Source organism: Nerophis ophidion, linkage group LG02, assembly GCF_033978795.1.
Source record: "Nerophis ophidion isolate RoL-2023_Sa linkage group LG02, RoL_Noph_v1.0, whole genome shotgun sequence".
Classification (NCBI taxonomy): domain Eukaryota; kingdom Metazoa; phylum Chordata; class Actinopteri; order Syngnathiformes; family Syngnathidae; genus Nerophis; species Nerophis ophidion.
Genome location: NC_084612.1, coordinates 46,256,517 through 46,278,877, shown reverse-complemented (window position 1 = coordinate 46,278,877; position 22,361 = coordinate 46,256,517). Strand labels below are relative to the sequence as shown.

Below are 22,361 nucleotides of genomic sequence, written 5' to 3'. Positions count from 1 at the left end.
CTGGCAATCGACTGCTGGAATTCTTTTTCTGATGTTTTTCTTGTAGCTCTACAGTCAACCTTTAATGTTTCAATCTACGTTTTGTAATAAACAAATTATAAGTTTCATTTGATATGACCAAGACACCTAAAAACAAAAACACTGCCGTTTTCATCAATTTACAAGCAAGTGGGCAACACACATACATTGGAGTGTATGAATTTTGTGCCCAGATGAGTGCCCATGTTCTGTTTTATAAATTAGTTTGAGATTCTTTTTTACCATTATTCATCAGACTACCTTTCAGTTTTGTAAATATTGACTGTAGTGTGTGAAGTCCTACTTTGGGTCAAAATTTATTTGAGTTAGGCCATCCAGTTAGGATAAATGTTATGTTGTTGGTTGATAAAATCTGGATGAAGGATATTTTATTTTATTTTATTCATTTATTCTTATTTTTATTTTTCAGTGTCCCCCCCTGAGGGATTGCCACCTTATTGTGGTCACGGGGTTTGCGTGCCTCAGTGACCGTAAGAGCTACACCAGCAGGAGCTTAGTCTTCAGGTGGGACACCCAAGTTGGACAGGTCTGAAGGTAGAGGCCTGACAAAGTGCAATCCACTACTCCAGGTTGGGGTTGGACACATAGCTAAAGACCCATTTCAATGAAGAAAGCATCGTTACTATAAGCACAGAAAAAAAAGTGCTGGAGCATGATGTGTACACATGATGCCTCCTTCACATTTCTGACTGCCCCCTCATAAAAGCATGCCTAGAACCACCCCTGCCCTGGACTAGGAAGACAGGGTACACCCTGGACAAAGAAGACAGGGAACACCCTGGACTAGGAAAACAGGGTCCACCCTGGACAAGAAAGACAGAGTACACTCTGGACAAGGAAAACAGGGTACACCCTGGACAAAGAAGACAGAGTACACCCTGGACAAAGAAGACAGAGTACACTCTGGACAAGTGGTCACCTCATGGCAGGGCCAACACAGATAGACAAACAATCACTCACACTCATGTTCACACACTCGGGCCAATTAAGTGTTGCCAGTCAACCTATCCCCAGGTGTATGTCTTTGAGGGTGGAAGTAAGCCGGAGTACCATCCAAAAATATATAATATCAGTGGAGTGAACTTTTATTGCCAGGGTAGCAGGCCAGACCACAGTTGGGTACCCCACCACCTCTTATCTAAGTGTAGCTAGGGATGTACTGTATCTGGCAATACCAATAAAAGTACTAAAGTTAAAGATCCCATCTCTGTTTTAATTGAAAAGATAATTTGCTTTGCAGCCCTAACAGGTTTGGAGATAAATATTTAAAGAAAAACCAGAAGAGTACAATGGTACACTTGTCTTTTTAGATGTTAAAATAATGCCAGCAGACACTGCACATTCCAGACCGTGACACCCTTGGCATTTCTTAGGGACTTTACGATGGTGATCCAGTCCGTGACAATAGACACCCACCTCAACCACACCATCCAACCAATCTAAGTTCCGCTTACAGTTTTTTTTTACAAAGAATAATTCTGAAGATGCCAGGAATTCACCAATGACATTTCAAAGATTAAATAGAAATACAAAGTAGTTTGAACATTGCTTGTACATTTTACTGTCAAACCAATGGAAGTGCATTTAAACATGAAACCATAACAGTGCAAACTCTTAAAGGAGTTAAAACTATCACCCTGTGCAAAATAAATACTACTACAGCAGTACAACTACCGCGCTATGACTACTACTATTACCCCTTTCAGTACTATGAAACTCCATATATTAATACTACACTTCTATCCTTACTACAGTCTAACTACTTCACTACAAGTAGATTAGCCCACTACGGTATTACTGCTCCTAAACTAAGTCAAACAAATACTGTAGCATAACTGAAAATTGACTATGTTCTGTACTGTCATAAAAGATGACTACAGTTAAAATAAGACAAAGGGTGTTTTAGTGAATTGCAGGAAAGGCACTACTCATGCAAAGATCTTCTCATGAGTCTTTTTCTTCTTTTTGTCGCAGCCAACAACGGCGGTCCAACCAGCGTCTCTCATTCTCTTCATGGCTGCTAACTTCAGGGAGTTACCAGGAGACTTAAGAACAGTGGGGCTCTGGAGCTATAGAAACAAATAGTTGCAACATGTTTTAGAATGATTGGTCAGTAGAGAACGTCTACACATTTGATACCTGTTTGAACATGTTGTGTTTAGAGAGGGGGCCAGGAATACAAGGTCCTGGTGTGTTTGCCAAAATCTGTCAGGATCAGAGAGCCAAATTAATGGTTTTCATAACCCGCTTTTGACCCTGACTAACAAATTGTCCACTAATAATGCAAATACATAATCACCAGGTTGTTTTGATCAGAGCTGTCGGACTTGGGCTCCAGTTCGATTGTTGTCTTTTCCCAGGTTGAAAGCTTGTTGGCACTAGGGGGTGTCCTTATTCTGTAGGTCTGTGAGAAATACACCACTTTACAGAATGTATGTATGCATCATTAAAATGGTGTCATCAATTACTTTGATCTTTGACGTTCTGCCAAATCTGTTTGTTGCACTTCCTGGCGTACTCAAGTCCTATAGCGTAAATTCAAAGTTTGCTTTTTAATATTGTCACTGTGATAAACAACAGAAAATTAATGAGTAAATGATCATTTTTTAATACAGGAAAACGGGGGTTTCGACCTTGTTCTTTGCTGTAGTGCCATGTGTTTTTCTGATGGATCCAGAGTCCAGTTCCTTCAATATCAAACATCAAATGTTGCAAGTAAAGCTGAATCAGTTTTCATCAAGTCAAAGTCAATTTGAATCACAAAGCATCAAGTGAATTCCACCATCTTTGCAGAGAGTGATTTACACAGACCTTGGAGAAGTCAAAGACACTTATCCTTGAAGAGCTGCTTCTTGGTGTGTCCACACATCTCCCTTCATTAGCATTGAAGGCCCTTGGCTGCAAAGGTCCCCATAAAAACTTTCAGACATCTTAAAGATCATGCATTTGCTACTTGTTCATTTTACCTTCTTTTTTTGTTCTGACAGCTGTGAGAATTTGAGCGATGACAATTCTTTCCTAAGATCACTTAAATCCTTTTGAAAGTTATCCTGTAAGCAAAGTAATATTAATTCTCTGCTGGAGACACAATTAAAGTGAAGTATAATACATTTAAATGGTGAAGTTTATCAGATTAAAATATCCATACCTTTTCTGTCAACAGCTGCTTCTTTAGTTGAGTATTTTCACTCTTAAGCTTGGAGACATTCAACTCCTATGATAAACAATATAATAAGATAAGCATATATATATATATATATATATATATATATATATATATATATATATATATATATATATATATATACACACACTCACACACACATATGTATTCATATTTCATATATATATCTATATCTTGTAGATATATATATATATATATATATGCATATATATATATAATGTAATAATAATAATAAAATACATTTTCAAGTTCTGATTGTTTAAGTTTTGAGTTAGAACTAAATTAAGAGTGAGCATGTTCAGTTCTTATACCAGTGATTTGCTGCAATCAACTGCCTTCATCTCTCTGGTCTTTGTCTCATCAAGCTCCGCATCCTTTTCTTCTACCATGCGGTCATACTGGCTCTAGTAAGGACAAAGTCAAGTTTGTGTTTGAATGGTCAGTTATAGTTTGCAGGCTCCATCTCTAGAAAATAAGATGTACTTTGTGTTTTTCCATCAGTGCCAGCATCTCTGCTGTCTTGTGCTGACACTTGAGTTCTGCATCTTCTTTGTTCTTGACAGCCTCAGCTGTTGTTGATCTAAGCTTTTGTATCTGTGGACAAAAAAGTAATTCTATAAGACTAAAGGGATACATGATGAGCTAATATCATACCACATGTAATACAAAGAGAAACCTCATTGTCACGGTCTGCAGCTACTGATGATGTTGATTCAACATCTTTCAGTAGCTTCTGGTGCTTTTCCTCATGTTGTCTTTTGAGGTCCTGTGATTCCTCGTGCAGACTGCTTATCTAAAGACAATAAAAGTACCATAATCATTTACAATACTTATTACATGAACAACAACAGGAAAACGGCATACCTCCTTTTCAAGTTGACTGGATTTCCCTATCTCTTTTGCCACTTGTTTCTTAAGCATTTTAATCTGAAAAACACAAATTCACAGAATAGTGACAAACCGGACTCTCTTCAGTGTTTCCCAGATGTTTATAGCTTGACACAGACACACATTATTCCAATGTTCATGTAAATTAATCCTCTAATATCAAAATCTATCTAGCTGGTGCGACCCGAAGAGAACAAACAACCAACATGTTAACAGCTAGCTCCACAGCCGTGTGCCAATTACAACCAGAGGGAGTGAAAGTGGGGATGGCCATGCACACGTAAGTGAGAAATGGCACAGCCAACCGTATGGAGGCCTTAAGTATACCAGGCTTCAACTTGTCTCAAGACTTCAATTTATATAGTTTACCATGAGGGTTGGACTGTAAAAAAGTACAGGGGATAAGAAGTATGTCCTGTAATGGCAGAAGATGCATGTATGACTGAGTTCTAATTTCTTCAAGTACAAACCTCGTTCTGGTATTTGTCTTGGACTTGGCGAATCATTCCAGTTTTCTTCCTGAGATTAGAGAGCTACAAACCAAACCAATAATAGGTTCATTAGATGCAGCAGAAAAGTGACACAACAAGGTTATTTCTTGTCACCTTTGCCTCTGCAGCTTTGACCTGCCTCTCAGCTTGTTTGAAGTTCTGCTGCAGATGTTGATACTACACCAAGACACGTTACCATCAGTTTCTGACAACACTCACTAAGTTTTAGGTAACATTCTTACATTGTCCTCCATTTTCTTCTGCAACGTCGTCAATGTTTCTTCACATTGTCCTTTGATTAGTGTTGGAAGAGAGTCAATCTCCTTTCTGTAAAATATGACAAAATGTACAGAAGCTAATCTCAGCCCAGTAAGCATCAGTAGACTCAATTATGTTATTTGCTTTGAGTATGTCACACACCATTAGGTCTCTAAAATGCAAGCTGACCTTAAACGCTGGTTTTCCTCCTCCAGTCTCTGAACATCCACTGTGAGCTTGGTGGCTTTCTGCTCACTCGCCTGCCAGTCAAATCATGTTTTATTATTAGATGGACACAAGTCTACACTTTGTGCAGCAATGCTCACACCTTCATGTTTGCCTCCATAGTTTTCACATTAGAGGATATGTCCTTCTTTTCAGACCAAATGTCGTTAAAGTTGCACAGCAGCTCTTCGTGTGTGGCCCTAAAAATCAGCGCATTTCAAATTAGTCAAATATGATAAGGTATTTTTTTTTATTAAAGTGACCCACTGATTTTGTGCAAGTTCTTCCTGGAGTTGCACCATTACAATACTGCACTCTTCTGTTTTGTTCCTTTCATTGATCAATTTTTCCCTCAGCTCGTGTACTTTGCTCTTTAGAATGAAAAAAAACCACAGCAAGTCCAATAATATCAAGAAGTTGTAATTGTTAAAATTTGAGGAATTTGTGTAAAACCTCCATGACACTGCACTTCTCCACTGAAGTTTCCTTTGCCTTTTCAGCAACTTCACAAACTTTCCTCAGTCGCTCGTTTTCAGCTAATGTAGTCTTTGCTTCATTCTGGATGGAAGAACGTTGCTTGGTCATGGCAACATCTTTTCTGAGAAAACTGGTGTTACCATGCTGAGCTGGGCTTCTTTGGCCTTTGATGCAAGTTCAATGTGGAGTTGCTTTACTGTGACCTCAAGTGCGTCACTTTTCCCCTTTATCAACTCCATAGATGCCCTGATGTTGTCCTAACAACACAATTTAACACATTCAGTGAATTGGATGCTTGAAATACAAAAAAAAGAAAGGATCCAAGTAAAATTCACCACTTCACTCGCAAGGATTCGAATCTGCTCATCTTTTTTTGCACTTTGCTCTTTGGTCTCAGCTGCGAAGTAAATGAAGTATTTTACTTTAAGTCTCTTTTCCTGAATTCATAAAGTAGTTGTCATGGAAACTTACCTAAAAGGAATTGACTACTTTCCAGTTCCTTGCTGTTTTCCAGCAGTTTTGCCTCAAATTTTATAGACCTTTAACAAACATTAGTTGCAGGGACAAAATGACGAGAAAAAAACTGTCCAGGGATTTGATAATCTTGTAAAGTCCAAACCGTTTATACCTCTGCTCCTCCATGGCCAACACATTCTGCAGCTCTAGAAGGGTGGTCTGAATCTGCTCAAGCTTCTCAGCTTGTTCATTTTTTACCCTGCAAAGATCCTGCAAGCTTAAATCTTTGCTTCTGAGGACTCTTGCATGCTCCTCTTTGCTCTCCTCCAGCATTGCAGTGATGGCTTCCAAATGTGTCTTTGATAAAGCAGACATGTTTCAGTGAAAGTGAAAGTTAAAGTACCACTGATAGTCACAGACACACATTAGGTGTGGTAAAATTACTCTCTGCATTTGACCCATCCCTTTGTTCCACCAGCTGGGAGGTGAAGGGAACAGTGAGCAGCAGCGGTGGTATTGCTCGGGCATCAAAAGCCAACATTGCAGCGATGTAGTGTTTTGAGAAGTCTATGTTGAACACACTAGGCATAGAACTCACCTCAATTTCTTTGCAGCGCTGCTCTGATGAGTGCAGTTTTCCACAAAGGGATGCCATCTCCATTTTAGAACTTTTTACAGTGTCATTCAGTTCATCTGCAAAAGTGTGAATAAATATTTGATACAGCGTTTATATTTTGTGTAAATCATTATTTGAGTTTATTTTTATTTTAGATGTAGGCTATTTTTTCCTGTATTGTTCAAACGCTTGAGTGGAAAATGTTCCTGTAAAGTTGATTTGCATGAAAGTTATCTGTACCTTGTGGTGTTTCTATTGTGCCACAAAGTTTGTGAAGTGGGGAAAAATTCAAAATAATGATGTCACTGTCAAAGCATTGGGAGACGGCACGACCATGAAAAACACTAATGAAATTATGTTTTACAATATTTCCACCATGGTGAAAATCTATATTATTCAGATTTTATCTTATAACTTCTGCTTGTAATTATTTCCTTCATAAAAAAAGCGAGTAACAATTGAAAATAACAACGAACCAGTCTTTTGAATGGCTCTCTATACAGAACAGCTCTTCAAGATTTGTCTCTTTCAGAAAACCGTAAATGCCATCTCTAGCTTCTACCAGTCTCCCCTCACATCCTACTGAACATAAAAAAGGTTTAAAGCCAGCACCAGCAGACAATTTGAAAAACAATCATTTAAAGAAGCTTCTTTAAAATCTGTTGAAAGCTCCTCGAAGGGACAGCTCTCACGACTGCAGCTCGTTGTTCCCTGAACACATTTCGCCCACAACGACTTGCCGGTAAAACCATTTAGCCAGTCTGGGAGATTCATTTTACAACTGAGTTCATCAGAAGAACACATTTCTATATTTAAATATTTTGAATTAAATCTTTATAGATATTCCTTATATTCAAAAGCTCTACAGACACTTTTGTGTTTTGCCACAAAGTATTCCTGAAATTGTCACACATTGTTTATTTGCACTAACTCTTGTTCAAACTGCACTTGAAGGTTGTGTCATTCAATACACGCTATGTGGGTCACTGCTTGCCATGAAAGTGTGGTGATGTGATCCATCCTTTTCCCACCAAGCCATCACTGACCCTCTATGTATTGCACCGTATTTTCCAGACCAGGGGTCAGGAACCTTTTTGACTGAGAGAGCCATGAAAACCAAATATTTTAAAGTATTACTGTGAGAGCCATATAATAATTTTTAACACTGAATACAACTAAATCCATGCATTTTTTAAGTTAGACCAACATTTTTAGACTATAATAAATCTTAATTTTTTCATAACATTTTTATTCTGAAGCTAACCAATAATAAATAAAATACTTCTTACCATTGATGCGACTTCTTGAACAGGTGCGGTAGAAACGGATGGATGGAGGAATTAAAATGCTTAAGAATGTTATATATTTTGAACGTTATCCAAGATATCCTTGTTGCAAGGTGGTGTTTTTAATTTTCTAACAATACTTGTTCCTTTTTAAAACTTGTATGACAGAGAACAATGCTTTAACGGTCATAATAATTACTTCCAGTCATAGTGACATGTTAACCCAACCATTGTTCGGTGATTTTTTTTATAAATAGTTTTAGTTCCTTGTTCATTTTTTTCCGCTTTTTATTTCGCTAAATTAGTGCAATGCGAATGTATATCCGCATTAAAGTATAATTCTCAAGCCTATTTCTATGAATTGTTTTAGAATGTGGGGGCGGCATAGTTCGGTTGGTAGAGTGGCCGTGCCAGTCACTTGAGGGTTCCAGGTTTGATTCCCTCTTAAGCCGTTGTGTCCTTGGGCAAGACCCTTTACCCACCTGCTCCCAGTGCCACCCACATGGGTTTAAATGTAACTTAGATATTGGGTTTTCATATGTAAAGAGCTTTGAGTCACTCGAGAAAAGCGCTATATAAATATAATTCACTTCACTATTTTTAACACTGTGATTACCAGTGGAATTATTCATTACTTATAGTATTAAGCAATGTCAGCTAAGATGTATCTGAGAGCCAGATGCAGTCATAAAAAGAGCCACAGGTTCCCTACCCCTGTTCCAGACCATAAGATGCACAGGATTATAAGGCGCACTGCCGATGAATGATGTAATTTTTAAAAAAAATGTTTTTTCATAAATAAGGCGCACCGGATAATAAGGCGCATTAGAGGGGTAATATTATAATTTTTTTTCTAAATGTAAGACTTCCTTGTGGTCTATATAACATGTAATGGTGCTTATTTGTTTAAAATGTTGCATAGATGATGTTTTACACATCACAGGTACTAGGAGGTAAGAAAAGTTGCTTTTGCATAATATTGCGAACAAAACACCAGAAATGTCTTACCATATACGCACACCATAATAATACTCCTATGTTGAAGCAGAGTACAATCCATCAAGCAGTGTGGCTTCATAGCTTACCAAAGTCCAACAAAGACATTTTGATCGATTTTTGAGCGCCATGTGTAATGTTCTATATTTTCAATGGAACATTTAAAATGTTGGTGTTGTTTACTTGAGTCATATTGCAGTCTGCAGGTGTTTCTTATGTTTGACGGCCATCTACTGGTCACACTTATCATTACACAGTGTACCAAATATCATTGCTTTGAGGTCAGTAAGCAAAACCAGAATTATTTTGTACATTAGGCGCACCGGGTTATAAGGCGCACTGTCGAGTTTTGAGGGAAAAAAACGATTTTAAGTGCGCCTATAGTCTGCAAAATACGCCACTTGTATTTCAAATTGCTTATGTAGGTAAATTGCTTATGTAATTTAAATGTTGTTGTGTCATTTTAATTGTGGATATTAAATGATTCTGAAATGCGCCATAAAAGGATTGCAGATGGAAATTAGCATGGTGCTAAATCTGGTGCAGCCATCTTCTTAATGTAACTGCACATTCATTCATCCATCCATTTTTCTACCGCTTATCCCTTTGGGATCGCTGGTGCCTATGTCAGCTACAATCGGGCGGAAGGCAGGGTACACCCTGGACAAGTCGCCACCTCATCGTAGGGCCAACACAGATGGACAGACAACATCCATCCATCCATTTTCTACCGCTTATTTCCCTTTTGGGGTCCTGGGGGTCGCTGGCGCCTATCTCAGCTACAATTGGGTGGAAGGCGATGTACACCCTGGACAAGTCACTACCTCATCGCAGGGCCAACACAGATAGACAGACAACATTTACACTCACATTCACACATTAGGGCCAATTTTAGTTTTGCCAATCAACCTATCCCCAGGTGCATGTCTTTGAAAGTGGGAGGAAGCCTGAGTACCCAGAGGGAACTCACACATTCATGGGGAGCAGATGCAAACGCCACACAGAAAGATCCCGAGCCCGGGATTGAACCCTGACTACTCAGGGCCTTCGTATTGTGAGGCAGACGCACTAACCCCTCTTCCACAGTGAAACCATTTAACTGCACATTGTCCTTCAAATAAACAAATACAAACAAACAAATTGAGAAGCAGTGGTGTAAACTGGTATCAAGGAATACCAGGAACGTCATCATTTGAAAGTGGTGTGTTTTGTTACTGTTAAGTCCTCTAGCATGCAGTACACAACTGATACCGTGTTTGCTGCAAAATGGAGTTTATGCTGACGAGCACAATAAAGAGTCGTTTTGGATAGGAAAAAAAATCGTTTTGCTTGAAGACGAAAAACCATACTGAAAATGAACGGACATTTTGACTCAAAAAGCGAAGTATGGCTCGCACCAAGGGTAGTGTTTCAGCCCTACTAATGCACAAATCTTACTTGTTGCCTCTTGAAGCTTTTTGTATTGATCTCGAGAATCACTGAGTTCACGTTGCACCATTTCAAGTTCACTTTCTTTATCACTAAGTTTAGTTTCCAACGCCGACACCTGAAGAAGCAATCACATCTTTAAATAGTAATGGTAATTATAACACCAATATTTTGTGTGTCATTTTAACTTCTTGCTCTTTCATTGTGTATTCTTGCTGATACTTCTCTTTGAGCACTTCAAATTGCAGCAAGGCCTCTTTGACTGTGGGTGAAAAGGGAGACTTATAAGTCAATGTTTACATGACTTTCAAGAAGTTCATGACAAACCTGATTGCATTTCCTTCTGGTCAGCCTCAGCTTGACTGCAAAGGCTCTGAAATGCTGCAATCGATTTCTAGACAAAACAATTATATATATATATATATATACACATACATACTGTATACACATATACACTAAATCAATGACTGTACAATTGAATGTGTATTTATTGGGGCTGGAAAATTGTACCATAGAAAATAATGATTGTGTTGATTGATATTAGAAATAGGACTGGCCAATATATCGATATACTCGATATATCACGGGTTTGCCTCTGTGTGATATAGAAAATGACTATATTGTGACGTTTGAGTGTATGTCCTCACGCAGTTGCTTTTAGCTGCAGGCATTAGACTACATGCCTTTTTCACTCTTTCTTGTCTCTCCTTCTTACAGAGTTAAAACAAGCACACCCTCTTACATACGTCACATACTGACGCGCGCCCAACGTCATACGCTCTCGCGGAGCAGAGAGGTAGCGACATGGGTAACGTTAGCAATGGTGCTAACGGAGCAGTGAGAGTGTTAATACAAGACAAAGAAGGTGCGAATCTGGTAACAAATGAAGGAAGTAGGGCTGGTCGATATATCGATATACGCGATATATCGCGGGTTTGTCTCGTTGCGATATAGTAAATGACTATATCGTAATATTCGAGTATACGTTCTCACGCAGTTGTTTTTAGCTGTGGGTATTACACTACAGGCTCTTCACACTCCTTCTTGCGTCTCCTCACCGACAGCAAGCGCACAAACATACACATGTCACATACTGTCACTTCATACGTCACATTCAGTACGTATACGCCCTCGCCCAGCAGAGGTAGCAGCGTGGCTAACGTTAGCTGTGATGCTAGCGAACTCGGAGGTGCTGATTCTCATCCCAGTCGAGTGGTAATAGGAGGGACAGAAGGTGCGCATATGGTAACAAATGAAGGAAGAATTGCGGTGGTTTGGCTTCAAGCGGGAATATGTCGAATAGACAACTTTAATTTGTCAAGTGTAGGGCACAAGCTTTGCTGCCAAAAGTAGCATTACTGCTAATATGTAGCATCATTTGAAAAGTCACCTGCTAATAACTTTAATAAATACAGTTTTGGTAAATCGACTTAATTGTGATTTCCTTCTCTGCATGTAAGTTTAAAATGAGCATATATTAATGCAGTATGAACAACAATGTTTCAATGTAGACACAGAATCATCATACTGCTGTGATTATATGGATCAAGTGTTCATTTAAGGCTAAGGCAAAATACCGAGATATACATCGTATATGGCGATATGGCCTAAAAAATATCGCAATATTATAAAAAGGCCATATCGCCCAGCCTTAGAAGGAAGAATTAATTCACAAGAAAAACAGTATGGGGTCCATCGTCAGGCGGTGGTTTGGCTTCAAGCGGGAATATTTTTTACATGTATGCGCCAAAAGCGTTGCCACAAAAAGTAGCAGCACTGTTAATGTGTAGCCCCAGTTGAAAAGTCACGCGCTAGAGAAGGAGAGTACTTACTCCGCATGTCAACATCTACGGGCGGTGCCACAGCCAGGAAAATGCCCAAGCAACCATTTCCACATGTACACCATATAAAAAAAGTCTAAAACAGAAGGAGATAACGTCCGCAGGAACCTACCACATAGCGAATGACATACACTTTGATTTCTTATTATGCAGCTCATTTTTATTTGACACTTATTGAAATATCTTCTGTGACAACATGCACAAAAGTGCACTTTACATGTCTTAAACTATTGTAATGGTGTTCTGTACAAAAAGTGCATTTTAATTTAGTGTTGTTTTGATATGTCATCTTAGTAACATCATGCACAAAAGCGCACTAATAGTTTGTTTTAAAATGTCTCTGAAAATCTAGCAATTTTGGATTTGGAATTTACATGAATGTTTGTGTCATTGCTTAATAACTGTTTAATAAATAGTTTTGCTAAATTGACTTAGTTGTGATTTCCCTCTCCGCAAGAACGTTTAAAATGAGCATTTATTAATGCAGTAAAAAAAAGAATGTTTTGATGTAGACATAAAGAATCATCATACTGCTGTGATTATATGCATCGAGTGTTCATTCAAGGCTAAGGCAAAATATCCAGATATATATGGTGTATCGTGACATGGCCTAAAAATATTGAGATATTAATGAAAGGCCATATTGCCCAGTCCTAATTAGAATCACAATAATTAACACTAGTATTCATTCATTTGAAAACATGCATATTTATTGTACCACCAAAACTCAATTGTATATATAGTTTAAAAGAACGGATATAAATTAGTAAAGAATAAAATACAACAAAAAAATCATATTTGTAATAATACATTACAATTAAGTAACAATAACTTTCAGTTTTTCCTGTTTAATTTTTTGGAATTCCGTGATTTACCCTTTTCACTCATTTTACCACCATAGATTGTGTGCTTTGTGTGTCATTAATTACATTTGATAACAGGTTTGTAAATCAAAAGCAACAATCCTCACCTTTCTTTGTGCAATACATCTTTGAACAATTTGACCAGTACTTTAAGTCAAAGCATACAAATTGTGTAAATGTATCAATGAGTGCTTTAAGTACATTGTATTGAGTAAGATACTGTTTTGAAACTTTTGTTTTGTTAGTGCAGTCAGACCTGCTGTGGTTCACAGCACTTTCATTGTGAAGGGGGGGAAGTGTGCTGCTGTTCTGAGTCTGAGGAGTATTGAGACGACTTTAAGCTGTTAAGAAGCTCTCAAGTTGTGACTGCTGTTTGTACATTGATGTTACATCCATGATGTCGTTTAAAACAACACAACAGATGAGATGTGTTTGTGATAATTGTCCAGCCCTACTACTCTTTGAATGAAATACATAGCAGTTTTGTACCTGAACACTGTTACTATTTTCCATGAAGAGGTGATGAGTTTCCTCTCTTTCAGATTCAACTACAAAACAGAATTCAAAGTCAGTTTCTTTGCAAGTGACACATGCAAACACACACTTACACATTTGCATTTTAACAGCTGACCGCTGGAAGGTTTCCTTGAGTATATTACACAAGTTGCGGGTTGCATTGTTTCTGCATGACAACATTTCATTAGAAACATCTGAAGTGTGCTGTATTCAAGCAATTCAACCATACTTGTTCCTCAAATCCTCATTTTCACTCATCTGCTCTTCAAGCTTGATGCTGATACTTTCACTTTGAAGCTGTAAAGAGCAAACAAAACATGGTAAAGCTCTGTACTTCCTTTGTGTGAAAAGGCAGGCACCTGCAGCTCTTTAATGGCTTTGCGCTGACTCTCAATTGTTCGTTTGTTCTCTTGAAGTTTCCTCTCGCTTTGCACAGCGTCACAGTCCACTTTGGCTTTCCAGCACTGGATTTTCTCCACTTCGTCAAACATTATGGAATACAGCTGCACAGGACTACATTCACTCTGTGGAACAATGGCAGGAAGATATTCAATGAACTTTTGAGTGGTGGCAGATTGTTGACTGTTTAATGTTCATTCTCACCTCTTTTTCTCTTGGGGCAACTTGCATCTTGATGGACTCTTTTCAGGGGAGACAATTCATCAATAACAAATGGTGACTTAAAGTGGAACTGCATCATTCACAATCCTTATGTGGGATAAGAACACATGTTTTCCTAACTCGTAAATACATGTTAGCAAAAGTCAGCTTACAGTGAGTCCTTTTCTTCTGCTTATAAAGCACCTAAAACCTCCAAACACTTCCATCAGTGTTTTACATATATGTTGTAAGTACATACAGTATGTAATGTACTAACATTCATTATCACGTGTATTATTTACGCATTTTGCTCATTTCAAGCATACAGCAGTGTACTAATTTCACAGACACAAAACAATGTTCGCTTTTCCTTCAACAACACTACTAATCATGGCAGACTACATGAGAGACAACAAACATAAGAAAATAATCACTTACTATACAATGTTTGCTCTCCCCTGTACATGAAGACTGATTCATAATCCTTGCGAAGACAAAGCGAGGTGCAACTGAGCATTTTTTCTGGTCTTTTTCTGAGTTTCTGGTTCTAAATGGGTTGTCAAACTTTGACCAACTTGTTGGTTTATCTCCACAAACTTTCTACAATCCAGGAGAGAGGCATGACTTAAATCTAGAATGAACTTACAATATTCAAAGGCAATGCAGCGGCTCACAATGTCAATATACTGTAGTAGCATAAACTCCTTAGCGCTCTGTGATCAATGTGCCACTAAATGTAGGTCCTTAACATTGGTGCTTTTACAAACCCCGTTTCCATATGAGTTGGGAAATTGCGTTAGATGTAAAAATAAACGGAATACAATGATTAGCAAATCCATTTCGAACCATATTCAATTGAATGCACTACATAGACAAGATATTTGATGTTCAAACTCATAAACTTTATTTTTTATTTGGAAATAAAATGTTACGTCTTCGAGGGTGCATGGCTGCGATTGTCGTGTTCCTCACCAACACAGGAAACAAGCAGGAGTAGTGTGCAGGTAAGATTCAAGTTTTTAATAAATTAAAAATTAAACAAAAAAATAAAAAACTGCGGACGCTGGTAAGCGTGGAGCTAAACAAAAACCAAAATATCACCAAGGTTAAAAAGGCAAGTGTATCAAATCACTATAGAGAGGAGAAAAAAACAGGAGAAATGTAAATGTTGCCTAATGCAAACAAGGAAGCCAGGACAAGTGATAAAAAAAGGCAGGCTTAAATATTGTCTCTTGATTAGACACAGGTGTGTCCCAAATAAACAAAGGCAGGTGAAAATCATTAGTAACCATAGTGACAAAACAAACACAGAAGTGCAACCAGGAACTAAAGAAGTCCAAAACTAACAGGACATAACTAAACTAAACAGGATCATGACAGTACCCCCTCCCCAAGGACATATTCCAGATGTCATGTCCCCTGGAAAAACTAAAAACCCACCAACTACAAAACAGTTCAAGAGTCAAGGGAGAACAGAGGGAGGCCTTGGTGGTGGGTCGCCAGGCCAAGTGTCCCCAAATCCACAGGGGACAAGTCAGGTGGCGGCGGAAAACGGAATGCCGCTGCCGCAATTGTTGAAACGGGCGACCTTGAAAAGACCACATTGGTAGCCGCCGAGAAGGTGGGCGTGAGTGGCGCTAGGAAATCAGCAGCCGGAGAGTTCTAAGACAACGTCTTGGGTGTCGCTGCTGTTTGCGCCACTGGCGTCCATTCACTGACCTCCGAGAGAGCTGCCTGCAGGCCCCAGATTGCTGCTTGCGCAGCCGGACAACTCGAGGTTGCTGAGACGACGATGAGGGCGAGGAAGGAGCAGGTGTTGTTGTCGCCGTGGAAGCCGGGGCAGGAGGCGGCACCATCGTCGTCGTGGAAGCAGGAGCAGAAGGCGGCACCGTCGTCCTCGTGGAAGCAGGAGGCGGCGCCGTTGTCGTCGTGGAAACAGGAGGTGGCGCAGTCGTCGTCGGAGGCGGAGCCGTCTTCGTCGTGGAAGCAGGAGGCGGAGCCGTCGTCATCGTGGGAGCAGGTGCTGGTGTGGGAACCAGACTTGGAGCAGGTGCTGGGGTGGGAACCTGCCTTCGTGCAGGTGCTGGGGTGGGAACCTGCCTTGGTGCAGGTGCTGGGTTGGGAACCAGCCTTGGTGCAGTGCTTGTGCGGAAAACAGTCTGGGGGCAGGTGCTGGTGCGGAAACCAGTCTGTGGACAGGTGCTGGTGCGGAAACCAGTCAGGGGACAGGTGTTGGACATAACTTAGACGGAGATGGCCTGGCCGGGGGTTGCGGCTTAGCATGCCGAAGGACAGGTGGTGGCCGGGCCGGGGGTTGCGGCTTATAATGCCGAAGGACTGGTGGTGGTGGCCGGGCCGGGGTTGCGGCTTGGCTGGGCACAGCTGTGCTACCGCCGTAGCACAGCTCCCAGCACTAGCCCCCCCCTCAAAAAGCGGATACCATTCGCGCTCCCTGTGGTCTGGAACAGAGTTTAGGGATGGGTGGGAGGAGGTGAGGTAAACTCCCCTTTTGATTGTCCAAATTGCCCATTATACTCCCCAATATGGGACTCTCGAGCAGAGTCTTCAAAAGCCTCAATAGCAGGGGGAGTGTCCTCTGCTGCTTGGGATTGTTCCTCCAGTCTTAGTTCAATGACTACCTTGCGGTGCCACTCATCCATCCAAGCCGAACTGGATTTTTCAAAGGGTGTCTCGGAAGATGACTGGGCTAGAACAGGAAGAGGAGTAGGCTGAGCAGCATGAGGCACAGCAGACAGAGGTGGTTTTGCAGGGCGTGGCAGTTCGGCTGACAGGAACTGAGCAACTCCCGTAGTGGATTGTAGGGACGACCAGGAGGGAGAAACAAAGGAGTGGGCGGAGCTTGAGCCATAGGGGGTGAGGCCAAAGTAACTGGGGGCGGAGTTTGAAAGTCAGAAGGTGACTGGGACTGACTAGACCTAGATTACGAAAAAATGTCCTGATAATATTTTATTTTAGGAATGAAGTCTTTTGGAGGCGGCTGACAGAAAGAGTTAACAGAATTGAAAAAAAAAAAATCTTCGTCTCTGACGTCATCACCGGTAGACGGGCTGACGTCATTCGCACCGGTTTCCAGCTGACTGACAGACCATTCAGTGAACTGCTTGGCAAAATGAGTGATGGGATTACCAAACATCGGCGGCGAGGAAGACTGGGCTGCTTGTGGGGTCTTGCTGTCCGGAGGAGGAGTTTGAGGGAGTGGCCCGTCCCGGTAGCGAAGCGACTTCCGTCCTCGTTGATGCGTCCGGTACTGGAGTGTGGCGAGGTCCTCCCTCGCCTTTAACAACCTCCACGTACCTTTCTCCACTTCCTCGTAGTCCATGGCAAAGGAACTGTCTGCTGACTTACTTCTGTCACGAGGGGGTTGCATCTTTATGCGGGATCGTTCCTCCAATGCAACACGGACAGTCCGGACGAAAACGTAAAGGTAAGACATGATTTAATAAATAATACACTGTACCAAACAGACAGAAACAAACAAAAGAAAAGCGTGCCGAACGCACAGGAAGCTAAAGCAACAACTTAGCACAGAGTCTAGAACGGGTATACGTGACTGATGCTTACCGCAAACAAGGAAGCCAGGACAAGTGATAAAAAAGGCAGGCTTAAATATTGTATTTTGATTAGACACAGGTGTGTCCCAGAAAACAAAGGCAGGTGAAAATCATAAGTAACCATAGTGACAAAACAAACAGGGAAGTGCAACCAGGAACTAAAGAAGTCCAAAACTAACAGGACATAACTAAACTAAACATGATACGGACCACGGATCATGACATAATAATTAACTTGAAATTTCATGGCTGCAACACGTGCCAAAGTAGTTGGGAAAGAGCATGTTCACCACTGTGTTACATCACCTTTTCTTTTAACAACACTCAATAAACGTTTGGGAACTGAGGAAACTAATTGTTGAAGCTTTGAAAATGGAATTCTTTCCCATTCTTGTTTTATGTAGAGCTTCAGTTGTTCAACTGTCCGGGGTCTCCACTGTCGTATTTTACGCTTCATAATGCGCCACACATTTTTGATGGGAGACAGGTCTGGACTGCAAGTGGGCCAGGAAAGTACCCGCACTCTTTTTTTACGAAGCCACGCTGTTGTAACACGTGATGAATGTGGCTTGGCATTGTCTTGCTGAAATAAGCAGGGGCGTCCATGAAAGAGACTGCGCTTAAATGGCAGCATATGTTGTTCCAAAACCTTCAAAGATGTGTAAGTTACCCATGCGTTGCGCACTAATGCCCCCCCGTACCATCACAGATGCTGTCTTTTCAACTTTGTGTCGATAACAGTCTGGATGGTTCGCCTCCCATTTGGTCTGGATGACACGATGTCAAATATTTCCAAAAACAATTTGAAATGTAGACTCGTTAGACCACAGAACACTTTTCCACTTTGCATCAGTCCATCTTGGATGATCTCGGGCCCAGAGAAGCCTGTAGCGTTTCTGATTGTTGTTGATAAATGGCTTTCGCTTTACATAGTAGTGCTTTAATTGCACTTACAGATGCAAAAACGGACTGTATTTAGTGACAGTGGTTTTCTGAAGTATTCCTGAGCCCATGTGGCGATACCCTTTAGAGATTGATGTCGGTTTTTGATACAGAGCCGCCTGAGGGATCGAAGGTCACGGTCATTCAATGTTGGTTTCCGGCCATGCCGCTTACGTGGAGTGATTTCTCTAGATTCTCTGAAACTTTTGATGATAAGGACTGTAATGTTGAAATCCCTAAATTTGTTAAGAGAAACGTTGTTCTTAAACTGTTTGACTATTTGCTCACACAGTTGTGGACTAAGGGGTGTACCTCGCCCCATCCTTTCTTGTGAAAGACTGAGCATTTTTTGGGGAGCTGTTTTTATACCCAATCATGGCACCCACCTGTTCCCAATTAGCCTGCACACCTGTGGGATGTTCCAAAAAGGTGTTTGATGAGCATTCCTCAACTTTATCAGTATTTATTGCCACCTTTCCCAACTTCATTGTCACGTGTTGCTGGCATCAAATTCTAAAGTTTATGATTTTTTGCAAAAAAAAAAGTATCAGTTTGAATATCAAATATGTTGTCTTTGTAGCATAGTCAACTGAATATGGGTTGAAAATGATTTGCAAATCATTGCAATCCGTTTATATATACATCTAACATAATTTCCCAACTCATATGGAAACGGGGTTTGTAATAACAATACTGCTAATATTTGGTTAACATTCAGGTCATGATTATTGTTGCCACTTTTTTGATGTTTTAGGGGGTTTTAATGTACGAAATAGACGCAATGACGTCATGGCTTTTATTCACTCCATTGTTAGCTGACTTTGATGTAAGTTTATTTATGAGTTAGACTGCATTACAGCGAAGAGTTCTTGTCTGACCTACTTATCTCCATTGCAGCTAAAACTGTCTGTTGGAAATTGCGTAACTTTTTATCCAGAAAAACTGCACTAAGGTCAGATAGAATCATGCTAATGCACAATTATTTGGTGTAAATGGTGTTTTATGTTTTAAAACCATTCACAGTTTGTATTCAGAACAGCATGTCTATAACGTAAGTATATTCAAGTCGCTATTAACTAAATACACTTAAATTAGAAAAATATCAAGAGTCTATAGCAGGGGTCGGGAACATTTTTGGCTGAGAGAGCCAAGAAGCCAAATATTTTAAAATGTATTTCCGTAAGAGCCATATAATATTTTTTTTAACACTGAACACAACAAAACGCTGGCATTTTTAAGAAAGACCAACATTTCTAGAGAGGTCTCTTATTCTTTGTAATAACATTGTTATTCTGAAGCTAACTGTGGAGGGGGCGTGCAGGGTGTTGCCAGGACCGGCCTTGAATTCAGCGACAGGTGCATAGACGGCCCATCTGGGCCTTGTTATATGATCACCTGTCGCTATGTTATAAGCAGCAGCCAGGAGGAGAGACGGGCTTGGGGCTAGAAAACAGAGCGCGAGCGAGAACAAAAGAGAAAAAGACAATTGCTGGAAAGCAACTGAGAGACTTATTGAAAAATAAAACAATATTGTAACCCTGAAACTGGCTCTCATGTCAGTGCTTGGTGGTCTGAAGAACCCCTTGGAGGGCAAGCCCCACACTAACCAATAATAAATAAATGACTTCTTACCAACTTCTTGAACATAAAAATGCATGACAATATTTTATATTTTGAACGTTATTTTTAAAACTGTGCTTACAAGTAGAATTATTCATTATTTATCGTGTTAAGCAATGTCAGCTCAGATTTATCCGAGAGCCAGATGCAGTCATCAAAAGAGCCACATCTGGCTCGCGAGCCATAGGTTCCCTACCCCTGTATGGTATGATGTTTTTTATTTACATACAGTGCAGGCCAAAAGTTTGTACACACCTTATCCTCATTCAATGTGTTTTCTTTTATGTTCATGACTATTTACATTGTAAATTGTCACATCAAAACTATGAATGAACACTTGGGGAGTTATATACTTAACAAAAAAAAGTGCAACAACTGAAAACATGTATTATATTCTAGTTTCTTCAAAATAGCCACCCTTTGCTCTGATTAATTCTTTGGTTTTCACCTCACATGAGCTTGAAGCTCATGGAGAGAATGCCAAGAGTGTGCAAAGCAGTAATCAGAGCAAAGGGTGGCTATTTTGAAGAATATACTAGACTATAAAACATCCATCCATCAATTTTCAAACATGTTTTCAGTTATTTCACCTTTTTTTTGTTGAGTACATAACTCCACATGTATTCATTCATAGTGTTGATGTGACAATCTACATTGTAAATAGTCATGAAAATAAAGAAAACAAATTGAATGAGGAGAAGGTGTGTCCAAACTTTTGGCATGTACTGTATATTTACGGGTAAATTAAATTCATTAAAGGCGAAATGTGTTCTTGTTTTCATGAGGATTGTGAAATATAGTTAGAATGACAAGTTAGATTGATTATTACATGTAAGTTACTTGACTTACCTTGTCTGCTTGCTTTAGTCGGTGCAACCACACTTTTATTGAGGAAAGGCGTGTTTTGGTCTTGGGCAAAATATTTACTGGCTGCCTAATTGAGAGCAGTAACATGAATGTATCCATTACTGTCAATCATGAGAGTGTTGGTCCGTTATTAGACAACTTACCAGCTCGGCTCCATTGTCCACACTTTCTTGTGGTTTGACGGCAGACACCTGGTTTGTCTTCACTCTGGGCGGCACAAGAAGTTTGAAGTTGAAGCGACGGTCTTTCTCCATCTTGCCGAGTCACCACTTGATGCGGACAATTCTTTGCCGAGTCACCACTTGATGTGTACACTTCTTTGCCGAGTCACCACTCGATGTGTACACTTCTTTGCCGAGTCACCACTTGATGCGTACACTTGTGGAGTAAGTAGGACAAAAAGAGACACAAGTGTTATTAATAAACGACTATAATTAGTTAGCGTGTTTAGCTAGCTAGCTAGCTCCCGCCAAACTGAACAATAACCATCGAAACACCGAGCAACTCTCAGCGAAGGAGTTTAAAGTCGTTCATTACCGGTAATTACTTGATATTACCTCTTATAAATGTCACCAACACGGTGATTACGTAATGTTACCTCTTATAAACGTCACCAACGGGGTAAAATGCCGACATATTGAGCGCCAGGACGCCCTTCACGTCCTCAAATTAACTCTACAGTGCGCTCGAACGACGCGTCGTTCACGAACGATCTGAGTCTTTAGAACGGTTCTTGTAAAGTGAACCATTGTGTCGTGAGCCGTCAGTTTGGGGGCCGTTTTTATGCACACGCAGAAACAAAAGTCACCCGTCTGGTAACTGGACTAAAAAAACCCCGATCTTTAAAGTATTTATTAATTTTTTTTTAAATTTTATTTAATCATTATTTTTATTTGGATCTACTTTTACAGTGCATTGTTGAGATGCCGGCCAGGCGTACACCACGAGGTATATAAATAATACAATATTGCATTTTCATTATCTACAACATTCCAAATGGTGACATCGCTGTCACATCGTGGGAATATAGAAGATCAAATTACAGTAAAATAAATAAAAAAATACATACAATTATTGCCAATATTTCAGAATAATTCTTACTAATATAGCAATATTTGTGTGAATTTAAATGATTCTGATTCACATCTCGTAGTTATTGGACTAAAATGTTGACTACTTGGTCTTTGTTGATTGGT

At 40.0% G+C, this 22,361-nt stretch overlaps 1 protein-coding gene across 1 annotated transcript; it reads right to left on the bottom strand.

Annotated features, from left to right (window-relative positions):
- Positions 1-1,576: 1,576 nt before the first annotated feature.
- LOC133541523 (synaptonemal complex protein 1-like) lies at positions 1,577-21,900 on the bottom strand. The gene is made up of 35 exons (XM_061884980.1): positions 21,764-21,900; positions 21,309-21,543; positions 21,148-21,232; positions 14,168-14,205; positions 13,924-14,088; positions 13,794-13,861; positions 13,657-13,730; positions 13,538-13,596; positions 10,672-10,738; positions 10,533-10,606; positions 10,354-10,462; positions 6,617-6,711; positions 6,191-6,375; positions 6,034-6,101; positions 5,898-5,959; positions 5,703-5,819; positions 5,539-5,643; positions 5,353-5,456; positions 5,189-5,285; positions 5,050-5,120; positions 4,845-4,929; positions 4,717-4,779; positions 4,582-4,644; positions 4,088-4,150; positions 3,900-4,016; positions 3,707-3,817; positions 3,535-3,627; positions 3,188-3,253; positions 3,006-3,089; positions 2,851-2,937; positions 2,673-2,726; positions 2,508-2,564; positions 2,339-2,443; positions 2,179-2,244; positions 1,577-2,108 (listed from the first exon to the last, which is right to left on the bottom strand). The coding sequence occupies exons 2-35, from the start codon at positions 21,417-21,419 to the stop codon at positions 1,968-1,970; spliced, it is 3,009 nt and encodes a 1,002-aa protein (XP_061740964.1). The 5' UTR covers positions 21,420-21,543; positions 21,764-21,900; the 3' UTR covers positions 1,577-1,967.
- Positions 21,901-22,361: the final 461 nt, after the last annotated feature.